This window comes from Panthera leo, chromosome F2 (assembly GCF_018350215.1).
Source record: "Panthera leo isolate Ple1 chromosome F2, P.leo_Ple1_pat1.1, whole genome shotgun sequence".
Lineage (NCBI taxonomy): Eukaryota > Metazoa > Chordata > Mammalia > Carnivora > Felidae > Panthera > Panthera leo.
The window spans coordinates 28,690,702-28,705,658 of NC_056695.1; the positions used below are offsets into that span (position 1 = coordinate 28,690,702).

The 14,957-nt window shown below is 39.7% G+C and overlaps 1 protein-coding gene across 1 annotated transcript in view; it reads right to left on the bottom strand.

Moving 5' to 3' along the window:
* Positions 1–6,304: 6,304 nt before the first annotated feature.
* The window catches only part of MRPS28 (mitochondrial ribosomal protein S28), a 106,385-nt gene continuing 97,732 nt past the window's right edge, over positions 6,305–14,957 (bottom strand). Inside the window, exon 3 of the mRNA XM_042923449.1 lies at positions 6,305–6,603. Coding sequence (XP_042779383.1) covers positions 6,438–6,603 — 166 coding nt within the window. The 3' untranslated portion in view covers positions 6,305–6,437. The remainder of the gene's footprint in view (positions 6,604–14,957) is intronic.

The following is a 14,957-nucleotide window of genomic DNA, read 5'->3' on the forward strand; positions in this document are numbered from 1 at the left end:
TTCAAGTCTTACTCGTGTGAGGTGAATTAACTTTACAGTGGGTATCTTCCAAATAATTCTCTAAGCCTGCCTCGGGAGGTAGGAAGTAACCTGTCATGGATGTTTACAGGGTGGACTGGATGACCACTTGAGAAAAGGCTGTAATGTGCAAACAAGACTCGATAGTTTCCATGGTTCTTGAGGGAAGCAGACACAGAGCTCACCTGTAACAAAGAGCTTTAGCTACTTAGATGAGGCTTTGCTCATCCAGATAGGACCCTAGGGGTATATTCTGGCTTTGTTTCTGCCCTCCTGCCTCAAGCCAGAGACCAGCTTCTGCTTTCACTAGTGTTCCCTCAAACATATCTAGACCACTCCAAGTCAAGGCCTAGGAAAATGAGGCCCAGAGAAGAGTGAGGCTTTCTCTCTCCCCTCAATAAGGGCCTGTTTGTCGAGTTGATTTCCTATACCAACGCCATCTCCCTCCAGATGAAAGATAGGGCCTGTCCTAGGGCCCGACAGGATTTATTTGCATATTGGGACAAAACACTATAATCTTCACCTCTATTGCAGAGGCATGGGGTCATTATCTTAGGTCCTCCCAACCCTATGGCCTCACCCAGAGACTTGCCTGTGGTGTCTTGCCTCCACCTTCCACAAAATCTCTGTGCAGTCAGTTCACGTTAGCATGAGCAAATGTGCCAAATCACCACGTGTTCCGCACACTGTTTCTATTTGCTGTCACCTTTCTCCCTAGCATCTCTCCATCTATATAAATTCTACACAAGATGCTTTCCCTAGCACAGGCCAGGTTTAGTATTTAAAATTAATTTCAGGGATATAAGAAAATATAATCTATGTTTCTAAAGATGTACCACCATCAATATTTATTAGAGAAAATTCCTTTACATTTATTGATTAGAAACATAAACTCTTGATTAATCAGAGGTTTCAGCTGCTAGGGAATATGTAAATGTCTACACAACTGAATCTTGCCTTAAAGTCTATACAATCTTGCTCCCTTTCCCATTATTCCTCACCAGCCTTTCCCTCAGAGTTGCCCTTCCTACTGTTAGCGTCTGCTTCCCAGATGACCTGACCTGACACAAACACCGTGAGTTAGTTGTTCTGGTCATTTGTTTGGCATGACTAGTTGACTTGTAAAAAAAGAGTATTGACTTGATTCAAATACTTGCCTTACTTTAATAATATTAAAGGAACAAAGATGGTTCACTGGAAACGGATTTTCTCGGATCTCTCCACCTGGGTGATTTTAAATAGGTGGCTGGTGTTTGGGGGGACTGATTCTCCAGATTCAGACCCTGGTGGATTTAATCAAACCACCTTAATTTAAAACACCCTGGTGTTTTAATCAAGGCTGCAAACAGAGGACAGGCTATAGAAAGAAGTGAAGCAAGAAAGACTATTACATGGAGCACAGGAAACCAGGCACGGTACAGGCTCCCAATAGGACTGCGGGGTCAAAGCATGGGACAGATGTGTAGGCTGGGAAATCAATGCCTGACAAGATATCACACTTCTCATATATGCCTGGTGGATCAGCTTCCTGGGGCTTCCATAACATATTACCACAAATTGGGTGGCTAAAACAACAAGATTCAATGTCACATTTCGGAAGGCCAGAAGTCTGAAATCAAGGTGTCATTGGGTGGTTTTCTTCTTGGGACCTCAGAGGGAGAATCTGTTCCATACCTGTCTCATTTCTAGTGATAACCAAGCAATTCTTGGCATTCCTTAGTTTGTGGCAGTGTAACTACAATCTTTGCCTCAGTTGTCACATGACATTCCCCCTGTGTTTCTGTGTCTCTGTACCCAAATTTGCCTATTCTTGTAAGGACGATGTCGTATTGCATTTCGGATCCACTTTAATCCAGCATGACCTCATCTTAACTTGATTAGATGTCCAAACGATTTCAAAAAAGGTCATCTTCGCAGGTTCTGAGTGAACATGAATGGCGGGGGGGCACTATTCAACCCAGTATAACTGAGAACTTGAGTGATTAAAAACTAGCCTTTAGATTGGTGTCATGAGATGAATAGGCACTTTCTGGTGATGAGCCTTTGAATATTGGAACGTAGTGTTTGGTTGTGGGATCTGAAACATCCGAGGGTGTAGATTCTGTCTTCTCTCCTGACCACACCTCCTCCAAACTGAGATGACACTCGTCTTGCCTTCCATGTCTTCAGAGTACGCTGAAATTGTCTGGTCTGGTGCACTGATGTCTATGCATTTGCCTTCCTCCTTCAAACCCCACCCTGCCCGCCCCCACCACACACATACACCTTCATCCTTCCCATAAAGAAAGATAACAGAATCAGGGCACCTGGGTGGCTCGATTGGTTAAGCAGCCAACTCTTGGTTTCAGCTCAGGTCATGATCTTGTGGTTCATGAGTTCAAGCCCCGCATCAGTCTCAGCGCTGATAGTGCGGAGCCTGCTTGGGATTCTCTCTCTCTCCCTCTTTCTGCCCCTCTCTGCTTGTGCTCTCTCTCTCTCAAAATAAATAAACTTTAAAAAATAATAAAGACAACTGAATGTAAACACTAAAATGTTGGGGTTGGAGGGTCACTCTGGGTGGAGGCAGGCAGCCACATCGTTGAAGTAGAGTGAATGGAGTGAAAAAAGGAATCTAGGTTATTTCTCAGACAGCTTTTACCCAGTCTCCCTTATTTTGTCTTCCCTCTTCCCCCAATTCATTCCCAGATCCAGAAGTAGCCAGTATCGCCACTTACTGAACATCCTGAGGATTCTGCAGTAAATCAGGTGGGTTCCCCACTTTCCCCACTGCCAGCCCAGAATTTGTCTATCTCTGTTCTGCTAAGTCAATGTCTATTCATCCACTTCCCAGACTGCAAAGTTTTATTGCTGATTCCTCTCTTCCTGCTTTTCTCCTACTTGAGTTTTTTTGTGTGTGAGGTGTTTGTGCATCTATCCATCCACCACTCATCCATCCATCCATCCATCCATCTCTATTAGAGTTTTAGTGAGGCTTTGGAGGGAGTAATGTTAGACGTGTACATTAGTCTGGTACATTAATCTGGAACTCCAGATTTAAAACAATACCAATCACTATGATAGTGAGGTTTCTCCTGTAATATCAAACTTCTTGGTATAGACATGAAGTAGGTAGACAGATTTCATTAGGGTTGGAGTTTTGCCAACTAAGAAAAGGAGGGTTTGAGATGACAGGACTTAAGAAAACTTGACTTGCAAGGAAATAATTATTTGATGCACCCTGAACTTTCAACCTGGGTAAGGAGGGTAGTGTGAACACGAAGGAGGTGATGAGTGAAAAATTGAAAGTCAATAGACTGGAGCCCCCCAAATTTTGAAAAAGTGTTCTGTTGGGCATACAAAGTGAGGGAGCAGGAAGGTCAGAGAGTAGAAGGATCTCAGATTTCAGATCTGGCATTTTTGGAGGTGGTGATTATTGGGTGTGACCCAGTTGGGGGTGGATGTGGTATTTTCCAAAGATGAGCACAACAATCTCTCTCATCCCAGGTGACCTCCTACGGTGTGAGGCTGCCACACTGCCATCAAGAGGTGGAGGCTCCTTCCTCTCCTCTTGAATTTGGGCTGGCCTACTAACTCGTCTATGACCCAGCGAGTGAAGTGAAGAGGCATGGCTTCCCAGGCTAAGTAGAAAAGGCCATGTAGTTTCTCTCTGGCTGTCCTGGAATGCTCTGGGGAACACGAGCCACCATGCAAGCAGTCGAACTCCCCTGACACATATCATGCTAGAGGGGCCACATACAGGTGCTCTGGTCACAGTCTAGCCAAACCTAACCTTTCTGCCACCCTTGCCAAAATACCAGATGAGTGAGTGAAGCTGTCTGGACCCTCCTAGACCAACCAGCTAGGTGCCTCTGAAGGACTTCGGTGGTGCCACAAGGAATGAAAGGGCCCAGTGGGAGTGCCTAGATTCTTGAGCTACACAGTTTGTGAAGTATGACAGAGTGTCTGTGATGTGTACATTTCCATCTTCTGTCCAGACCTCTCGCATGAACTTCAGACCCATATAGCCAGCTGCCTCCGAACATCGTCACTTAGGTGGCTAATAGGCACCTCAAATTTAACATATTCTAAATTGAGTTCTCGATAGTCCCCTCAAACCGGCTTTTCCCTATCCTGGTTATCGGCAAATCCATTCTTCTGGCTGTCCAGGCCAAACACCCTGCTGTCATCCCTCACCACTCTCTTTATCTCATACTCCATATCCAATGTTATGTAATACCACTGTCTGTACCTTCAAAATATATCCAGATTGCAACCACTTTTCAGGACCAGCATTGCTACCACACTCCTCCAAGCTGCCATCACCTTTCATCTGGATTACCCACTAACTCTCTCCTCAGAGGTCTTGTTTTGCTGTTAATCTTCAGTCTACTCAGAAGGATCCTTTTATAATGTCACAGCATATTCCTCCTCCACTCAGAATCCTCAAAGACCCTCCATCTCAGAGTAAATAAAGGCCAAAGTCCATACCAGGACCTACAAGGCCTCTCCTACTTCCCACTCCCTAGGTTTATCTTTTATTCCTCTCTTAGCTGTAATGGCTTCCTCCCTGTTCCTTAAACTGGACAGGCACAGTCCTGCCTCAGGGCCTTTGCCCTAGCTATTCTTTCTCAGGGACCCACGTGCTAGCTCCCTCATTTCCTTCAGATATTATTCAAAAGTGAATTCCTAGATGGGGTGCCTGGGTGGCTCAGTTGGTTAAGCGTCTTAATTCACTTCAGGTCGTGATCTCATGGTTTGTGAGTTCGAGCCCCACATCGGGCTCTGTGCTGACAGCTCAGAGCCTGGAGCCTGCTTTGGATTCTGTGTCCCTCTCTCTCTCTCTCTAACTCTCCCCCACTTGTACTCTATCTATCTCTCAAAGATAAATAAACATTAAAAAAATTTTTTTGTTAAGTGAATTCCTGGAAACTATGTATGGCAACGGATGTTAACTAGACTTATTATGGTGATCATGTCACACTATACACATATATTGAATCATTATGTTGTACATCTGAAACCAATAAAATGTTATGTGTCAATTACCTCAGTTAAAAAGATAAGAGTTTTTTTCTAAATACTGTATCAATGGAAAAATAAAAATTATGTATTATAAAAAAGTGGATTCTTCTGTGAGGATATCCACTGACACTACTCTTAAATCTCAATCTGTCACCTTACAACCCATTCTCTGCTTTATTTTGTTGTTGTTGTTGAGATACAGTTAACAAATAACATCAGTTTCAGGTGTGTATCATAATAGATATTTATTGCAAAACAATCACTACAGTAAGTCTAGCGAACATCATCACCACACATATTTACAACATACCACACATTTTATCTACCCATCCACTGAAGGACACATAGGTTGCTTCCACATCTTGGTTATTTAATTTTTTTTTTAATTTTTTTTTAACGTTTATTTATTTTTGAGACAGAGAGAGACAGAGCATGAACAGGGGAGGGGCAGAGAGAGAGGGAGACACATCTGAAACGGGCTCCAGGCTCTGAGCTGTCAGCACAGAGCCCAACGCGGGGCTCGAACTCACGGAGTGTGAGATAGCGACCTGAGCTGAAGTCGGACGCTTAACCTACTGAGCCACCCAGGCGCCCCACATCTTGGTTATTTTAAATAGAGTTGCAAAGAACATGTGGGTTCAGATATCTTTTCAAGTTAGCGTTTTGTTTTCTTCAGGTAAATACCCAGAAGTGACGTCGCTAGATCATAGCATATTTCTATTTTTAATTTTTTGAGGAAACTCCATACTGTACTCCATAGTGCTTGCAGCAACTTACCCTCTCACCAACTGTGTGAGAAGGTTCCCTTTTCTCCACATCCTCACCAACATTTGTAACTTCTTATCTTCTTGATAGCAGCCATTTTAATAGGTGATATAATAGGTGATATCTCATCGTGGTTTAATTTGCATTTCCCTGATGGTAAGTGATGTTGAGCATCTCTGCAGGTGCCTGTTGGCCATCTGTATGTCTCTGGAAAAATATCTATTCAGGTCTCCTGCCCTCTCTGCTTTATTCTGTCCTCAGCATAGATCACTGTCTAACGTAGTAGTATGTATTTTATTTATTTTCTGTTACCTCCAGTCAAAGGTAAACTCCACAAAGCAAGCAATTTTGTCTCATCTGTTTACTGCTGTTTCAAATAGTGCCATGCACATAGCAAGCACTCAAAACATATTTGTTGAATGACAGAATTTCCCAGAACAGTTTATATTTCCCCAATCAAAGGGAAGAATGGGTGTAAAAAGGGAGGAGGGGAGAAACAGCTAAAGAAAATTCTAACAAATAAGAGCCATAATTATAGCTTTCGTTTATTATGTCTTCTTTCAATCATTTACTTACAATTTTCTAATTGCATTCTTGATGAATATCTGGGTTCAACAAAAAAAGGAGTGAATGCACTAAGCAAAGTTTATTTATTATTCACGATGTTCCTCTTTTGATTTGGCATCTTTACTCTCCTGGAGTCCTAAGAGAATCGCATCAGCCTCAAGTATAGTTGTATCTGTGGTGGCTCCCAGGAACCTAGATGTGAGTTCAAGATCTAATAGACGCAGTCGGACTCTGGTTCCTTTCTGGTATTTCCTGGATAGTAAGAAAAAAAAAATTCCATTAATTCTGCATAGCACAACATGAACAAGTAGTTTAATTTTTTTTTTAATGTTTATTTTTGAAAGAGACAGAGCACGAGTAGGGGAGGGAGGGGCAGACAGAGACACACACACGCAAACACACACACTCACAGAATGTGAAGCAGGCTCCAGGCTCCAAGCTGTCAGCACAGAGCCCGACGCAGGACTCAAATTCACGAACCACGAGATCATGACCTGAGCCGAAGTCAGACGCTTAACCGCCTGAGCCACCCAGGCTCCCTAAACAAGTAGTTTAAAGTAAAACTCAAATTCTAATTTTAATGTGGTGGCTCAAGATAAAGAATATGTCCTTTTTTAAAAAAACACTTTATACTAGTGCGTGAGAAAGAGTTGTTTTTGACAGAAAATTTAGTTGTATAAGAATTGTAACCTTGAAGTGACTTTTTTTTTTTTTGAAGTGACTTTTAAAGATCTTATAAACAAAATTCAAACAAGTCAATTCTTGAAAATAACATTTATTTTAATATGTCATTCATTTTTTAAAATATTTATTTATTTATTTTGAGAGAGAGACAGACAGACAGCATGCACATGCAGGAAGGGCAGAGAGACAGAGAAAGAGAGAGACTCCCAAGCAGGCTCTGTGCTGACAGCACAGAACCTGACGTGGGGCTCAATCCCACTAACCATGAGTTTGTGACCTGAGCCGAAATGAAGAGTCAGACATTTAACAGACTGAGCCACCCAGGTGCCCCAATATGTTATTCATTTTTAAAATCAGCGAATATCGAGGGAAAAAGATTTTCAGATACATGCTTTCTTCCTAAAGTTAAGAACTTCTCATTTTTATTTAATATTTTTTTAATGTCTATTTATTTTTGAGAAAGAGAGAGAGAGAGAGGAGAGAGAGAGGGAGGCACAGAATCCAAAGCAGGCTCCAGGCTCTGAGCTGTCAGCACAGAGCCCAAAGCAGGGCTCAAACTCTGAATGGCGAGATCATGACCTGAGCCGAAGTTGGGACACTTAACCCATTGAGCCACTCTGGTGCCCCCCAAATCTTCTTTTAAAGTAAAGAATATTTTACAAAAGCAAAATGGAAAAAGGTCTAAATGTAAAGTACTTAAGTGCTGAGGACTGACTGCACTATAATTAAAGTGTAATGACAGCCTAACATGAATGATGGCTCACTTTGATCAATAAAATATTTTACAATACCAAATGAAACTTATATTCATTCATCTTTTTCCTTGATCAAATGTTTTAAGGGTTTAACATCAACATTATGAAAAGCTACAGGTGAATGAAAATATTGCCAATGACTGCAATCCCAAAATCTTTAAGGATCTAAATATACAAGCATACCTTGTTTCACTGTACTTTGCTTTGCGCTTTGCAGGTATAACGTGTTTTACAGGTTGAAGGTTTGTGGCAACCCCGTGCCAAACAAGTGTATCGCCGCCATTTTTCCAACAGCATTTGCTGACCTTGGGTCTGTCACATTTTGGGGGTCATACGATAGTTCCAACTTTTTCATTATTGTTATATTTGTTTTGGTGATCTGTGATTAGTGATTACTAGTTGAAAGGTCAGATAGGGGTTAGCAGGTTTTAGCAATAAAGTATTTAAAAAAATTTTTTTTAATCTTTATTTTTGAGAGAGAGAGAGAGAGAGAGAGAGAGAGAGAGAGAGAGATACAGGGTGCAGGTGGGGGAGGAGCAGAGAGAGAGGGAGACACAGAATCCGAAGCAGGCTTCAGGCTCTGAGCTGTCAGCACAGAGCCCAACACGAGGCTCAAACTCATGAACTGCTAGATCATGACCCCAGCCGAAGTCGGGACGATTAACCAACTGAACCACCCAGGCGCCCCGACAATAAAGTATTTTTTAATTAAAGTATATGCAGTTAAGCTTTGAGTAGGGTTTCAAATCCATGGGTCCACTTATACATGGATTTCTAATAAATACAGTATAGTACTATAAATGTATTTTCTCTTCCTTAGTATTTTCCATAACATTTTCATTTCTCTAGCTTATTTTATTGTAAGAATACAGTATATAATACACATAACATACAAATTACGTGTTAATTGACTATATTATCGGTATGGCTTCCAGTCAACAATAGGCTGTTTTTAAAAAAGTTTTCCATGTTTATTTATTTTTGAGGTGGGGAGGGGCAGGGAGGGAAGGAGAGAGAGAATCCCAAGCAGGCTCCTCACTGTCAGTACAGAGGCCAACGTGGGGCTTGATCTCAGTAACCTAACCATGAGAGATCATGACCTGAGCTGAAATTAAGAGTCAGACACTTAACCAACTGAGCCACCCACGTGCCCCAACAGTAGGCTATTAGTTTAAGTTTCTGGGGAGTCAAAATTGTATGCAGGTTTTCGATTGCACAGGGGGGGGGGGGGGGGAGGGGGGGGGGGCGGGGGGTCAGCAGCCGTAACCCCTTCATTGTTCAAGGGTGAACTATACATTGCTTTTTTAGACATAATGCTATTATTTCACACTTAATAGACTAAAGTATAGGGTAAACATAACTTTTACATGCACTGGGAAACCAAAAAATTCATTTGACTTGCTTTATTGCAATATTTGCTTCATTGTGGTGACCTGGAACCAAGCCTGCATTATCTCTGAGGTGTGCCTGCCCATCAAGTATTCTAATTTTAAATTAAACAACTTTACATAAATGGAAAGAAACAAAGTTCTCAAAAAAAGTCACTGAAAAATGATTTTTGTAGGCCATATAATGAATAGTCTCCATACAATGTTTAATTAGGTATTCTGAAGGAATTTATAAATGATCTATCAAATAAAGATGAAGGCTACTTGGTTTTTTTAAAAAAACTTATTTTTCTTTCTGATAATAGAAGTAAATATTCTTTTGTAAAACTGTAAAATAATGAAGTCAGTCATATTTTCTAGTTCTTCTATCTATTCACACGTGTGTATACATGAGTGTGTATTTGACAGCATAGATCTTATTTTCTTTGTTTAAAAAATTAAAGAGATATCCTAAAATATTGAGCATAGCCTTATAATCTTAGAAAACAGCAATTACAGGACATATTCTATATGAATTATCCTCTGGAAAAATAAGGTTGGTTCATAGCCAAGGTAAAGGTGAACACTATTTTCTGTATTACTTGGAGCTATAACTTATGTTCTAACAGATTCTTTCATTTGTCCTCACAGCATGACTCACAGCGATTCAATCAGCTTTGATTCATGTTGACCCCTCCTTCCCTCCATTCCTGCAATATCCAATTAGCAACTTTAGTTCATTTTTTAACACAGGTATTTCTTGATCTTAACCCTACAAGTCTCATTACCCCTTAGCTGAAGCTTGAGGTCTAATCTTCCCAGGGCCCATGTTTTGGGCCCACTTCTCAAGATGGCTTCCATATCTTGGCCTGATGTCCATTCCCACATACTTCTATTCCTCTGTACCTTTGCTTCTATTGCCAGCCTTCCTTGAACTTACTGTCTATCCGCCTGATTCTTAAGTTCCAGGTAGAACTGGATACATCAAATGCAGCTCCCAAGAGCCTTGACATTCTCCTTGTCAGAATGAAGAGTCTGTCACTGGAACTCCCATGGAAGAAAGAGGTTTTGCAGTCATAGACCTGGATGCAAATCTGAGCCCTGCCACTTACTCGTTGGGTAACCCTGAGTGGCTTTCCCTGAACCATAATTTCCTCATCTACAATAAGAGAGATTCCAACCATTTTGCAGGTTTACTGTGAAGGTTAAATGGGATAATACGTTGAAAATGCTTAGCACATGACTGCAAATGTTAGTGCCTCTCACTTACTTGTCTTGGTTATCTGTGCAACTCTCTGATCTCTCTTTAGTCTCTATGCTCCCCCAAGATCTGGCACTGGGTTTATCTCTGTATCCTTCCAGTGCCAATGTAGCAGGTACTCAAATGTCTGTCAATAAATTAACATGACACTTACTGATAAAAGCCACCAGGTCACAGATTATCTAGAATTTCTACTTTCTTGGCTTTAGCAGCTGTGTGGACTGGTGCATTCACTTAACCTCTCTGAAATTTGCTTGGCATTGTGCCTAGCACATAGTGGTTAATAAACATTGGTTTTCTTCTTTCATTGTTCATTGTCGGCTTATTTCTTTTTACTTATTTTTAGGAGCATTACTCATAGCTGGACTATAAACTTATCATGAGGAAAGGAACAGTGACTTTTTATAAAAAGAGTTGCACATGTCACAAACACCAGGGGCACCAATTCTGGGCACAGTCGCAGTGAAGAGGAAGCTCTCAGTGTAAGTGGTTCTGTGTCATATTAACGGCAAAAATCTCCAATTAAAAAATAAAAACAGGAACACCATTGAGTGCCAGTATGCTTGGTAATTTATGGAATGCAGAAGTCTGTCCCCAGTTTTAGATGCATTAGCCTTTAGTGATATGAAAGCGTTGCCTTCACTTCTAAAAATTATGGAAATTCTGGGAATTATCCAGTGAGATGATAATGGAGATGAAAAGCAAACTACAGGCCTGTATGTGTGGTGAAATAAGAATTATCCAAATATACACATTGTGCACTACACAAAGCAAACAAAACAAACCTTTAAAAGATTCTCTTCTGCTATCTAGAAGTAGCTGTTTCTACTTTTATGGTACTTAATTTTTATTTTGTATTACAGTTGATTGCATGTAAGCGTTACCTTCTCTATGAGACTGTAAGATCCTTAAGGGCAGGGATTTCATATCTGCCTCTCACAGCCCCATGAAGACATTTCACATAATGCAGCCTTTTGAACAGTGGTTTCCACACTTTCTAGTATACCAGAAACACCTGGAGTACCGGTTAAAAATGCAAATGGAGGGACGCAAGCCTGAAAGTAAGCTGGCAAATCTGAGATGAGACTTAGGAATTTACCTTTTGAGCAAGCTTCCCAGGTGATTCTGATTCAGGCTTCTCTGGTCACCACTTGAGAAACTCTGGCCTAGGATTAGGTTTATTATATATAATCAAGTGCAGGAAGACAGGACAGTTTATATAAATACAACAGGCCAGGAAAATGAGAATCTCTGAAAAACTCTGTGGCTACCATTAACAAGTTTCAAGAGTAACAGATGTTTTCCATAAGTGATGACAAGAGTTGTTTAGGGTGAATAATTTAGATAGACCAAAAGAAAAAAAAAAGTCAGGAATATATAATATGGAGAAATGCACCTAAAAACCACTGACAGGCCGGAGTAGGGCTGCCTCACCCACACTGAGACTGTCCGTTCTGGGAGATCCAGGACATGTAAGGGTCAGCATACTTCTCTGACAAGAACAGCAGCCATACAACTAATGTGGAGTTGATCCTTGCTTTAACTTTGAAACACTTTATTAAAGGAAAAAAAATAAGCTAATATATTTCTAAGAACTCCATTTCTTCCAGTGTAATTCGAGGTGAACCTTCACTATTGTAGTCTTTGATAATCACTTACACCACTTAGTTTTCCCATTTGGGTTTCCATTGTTCCACATAACAAGATTTAAAATGAGTACGCCAGTAAACTCTCTTCCCAGATTGTTTATACAACCCTTAAATGGTCACTTTATTCAAAGATTTTGGCCTAAGTATAAAAATCCAGAAAAGGCAATGTAGTGACTGAGAGCGTGGGCTCTGGAGCCATGACTACACATGTGTGTGTGCGGTTCTATCACTTATAAACATGCAACCCTGAGGTACTGTATCTCTGTTTCAGCGTCCTCATTTGTAAAATGGGAATCGTTGTACCTACGCCATAGGTTCTTGTGAGCATGAAAGATATTAAAACATTCCAAGCCCTTATAAATGCTCAATAAATATTAGCTATCGTCATCAATCACCACCACCACCATCATCACCATGACCACCATCATCAAAACAAACCCAATGAAAACCGATACTCTATGTGGGAGTGATGCAGAATATAAGAGCACTTTCAGTTCTAATTCACAGTGATAATTGAATCGATACAAAAGGTTCCTATAGAAAGGAAATTTGGAGGTGGGTTCTCTCCCAATACTTACTTTGATTCAAATCCTACTTATTTTAATGGCATAAGCACTCTTCTCTTAAAATACAACATAACTGTTCTACAAAAATGGAAACCGTTTCTTTTGAAATGAATGTTGACTTTCCAATGAGATGTGAGGCAAAAGAGCTCTGAACAAAGCAAGTAAGATTCAGAGGACTACGCACCGAATGGTCCACATTTCCTAGCATTGACCACAACATAACCACATATACAGTCAGTCACAAAAGGGTCACAGTGATTTACGTACTCTTGTACTCTTTCCGGCAGTGGCTCAGGAAGACTGAGGGGCAGGGAGAGGTGTCCTAACTTCACCTATCTCCTATTATCACTCTTGCTTCACTAACTTTCAGTGGAGTTACGCCTTTTAGGAATATACTTGTGCTTATAGCACACACCATTTCTTAGAAGGGAAAGGTAACAATTTCTGTAGATTCATTATTTGTTTTTCCAAGAAGCAATTTTTAGCTTCATTTAAAATTCAATAATAGCCTTAACTTCTAACCTAATCAACTAACGCCTTTCATGATTTTATAAACCTGAATCTGTCTCTTCTGTCTTCTTTTTATAATGGGGTTTTATTATTCTTTTATGTATCTAGTTTTTCCTCACTCCTGTGATTGTATCAATGGACTCTGCTAAAAACTGCACAAATACCCATAAACAAAATTTATTATCTATAGTAAAATCTATTATATCTATATCTATCTATAATAAAATCTATTTATTATCTATAATAAAAATATCAAATACCACTGCCCACTGTAACTTTCCGTGATAATGGAAACCCTTTAGATAAGGTTTGAGCACTTGAAATACGGCTAGTGTAGCTGAGGAACTGAACTTTTAAATTATATTTAATTAACTTAAATTCAAATTTAAAAAAACCACATCACAGTGCAGCTCCAGAGAATTTCAATAAAATTTGACAATAAAAATAGTAAGCATACTTGTCCCACAATATAAAAATATACTCTGTGGCAGAAAAGCTATTTTTGCAGGAAAAAATAGTACTTAGAAATAATTTGTTATAAGAAATAAGTACCACTAATTAGATCCAGCAATAATAAACAGATACATGTTTGCCATTATTAACCCCTCAAACATTTCTTTCCTTTGTTACCTTTTATATTTTTCCTCAAATCTGTGTGACATTGTACTAGACACATAGCAACTGAATTGTCTTATTAGCTATTTTGAGGTTATAATTAAGATCTTCATAAAGATAGCTTCCCTCATATTACAGACATAAAATTAAGATACATAGAATTAAAGTCACTTGCCTAATGCCAAAAAGTGGTATAAAAGGATTCACAGATTTTTTCTCCCCTCTTCCTTTTCTCAAGTTCTCAAATACCTGTGACTTCTGGCAAGAACTATAAATTTAATCCCTTTGGGGGTGGTAAGAATTTACCACTTCATACAATCTTATAATGTCTTCCTTTTAAATAAAATTTAGGCCACACTGTTGTCATCCAACTCATTATTTTAACTGCTCCCCCTTTAGAAAAATGATTGCTTTCAGTGGTAACAAATAATAATATTGGGAAAAAATTCTCCATGGCGTCAAGCAATTTGGTCTATTTTTTTTTTTTAATTAGGAAAAACATCCCAGATATTAGTTTCTCAGAAATCTTCTATTTTATATTAAAACCACTGAATACTGCTGTCTTGAAAGGCAAATAGGATGTCTCCAATGAGCACATTCAAAATAAAAATAGCCTGTGTTTTTACTGCTTGGTGTGTTTCTTTCTTTTAACTTCAAGTGCTTGCCTCTGACTGATCTTTGTGAACTCCAGCCTAAATGGATTCAATCCCAGCCTTCACCGTGACTGCTCTCTTCCACTGTGCGCTTTCTCAGACCATATGCTGCAGTAAATGAGCCTGCATGGCTGAGCTGTTTAGGAAAAGGGCAATTAAATCTGGTTTTGCATTTCTTTATTAAGGACATGGTTTAAAGACTTTCCTTTGGAGAGGTTTTTGACATTCTTTCCACAGACATTCTTTAACATCTGTCAGTGCAGGCTAGTGATGGTTCTCATAGACTTAAAATAGAGAGCGAATCCTCTGCCTAGTTCTTTGATACAAATATATTAATAATACAAAGCTGACAAATAATAAGGTTTGGATTAAACCTCAGTATCTAAAGAGAATACTGTGAGGAATTCTGACTTTGCTAGTCAATTTAGCTGTCTTGCTGTAATCATAATTCTCAGAGGTTTTAAAAATAGTTCTTTTGAAATCATTAGGCATCTACGTTTTTATCTCAAATGAGTTAAAATAGTTTAGAATTTTTTCCAATTTTCT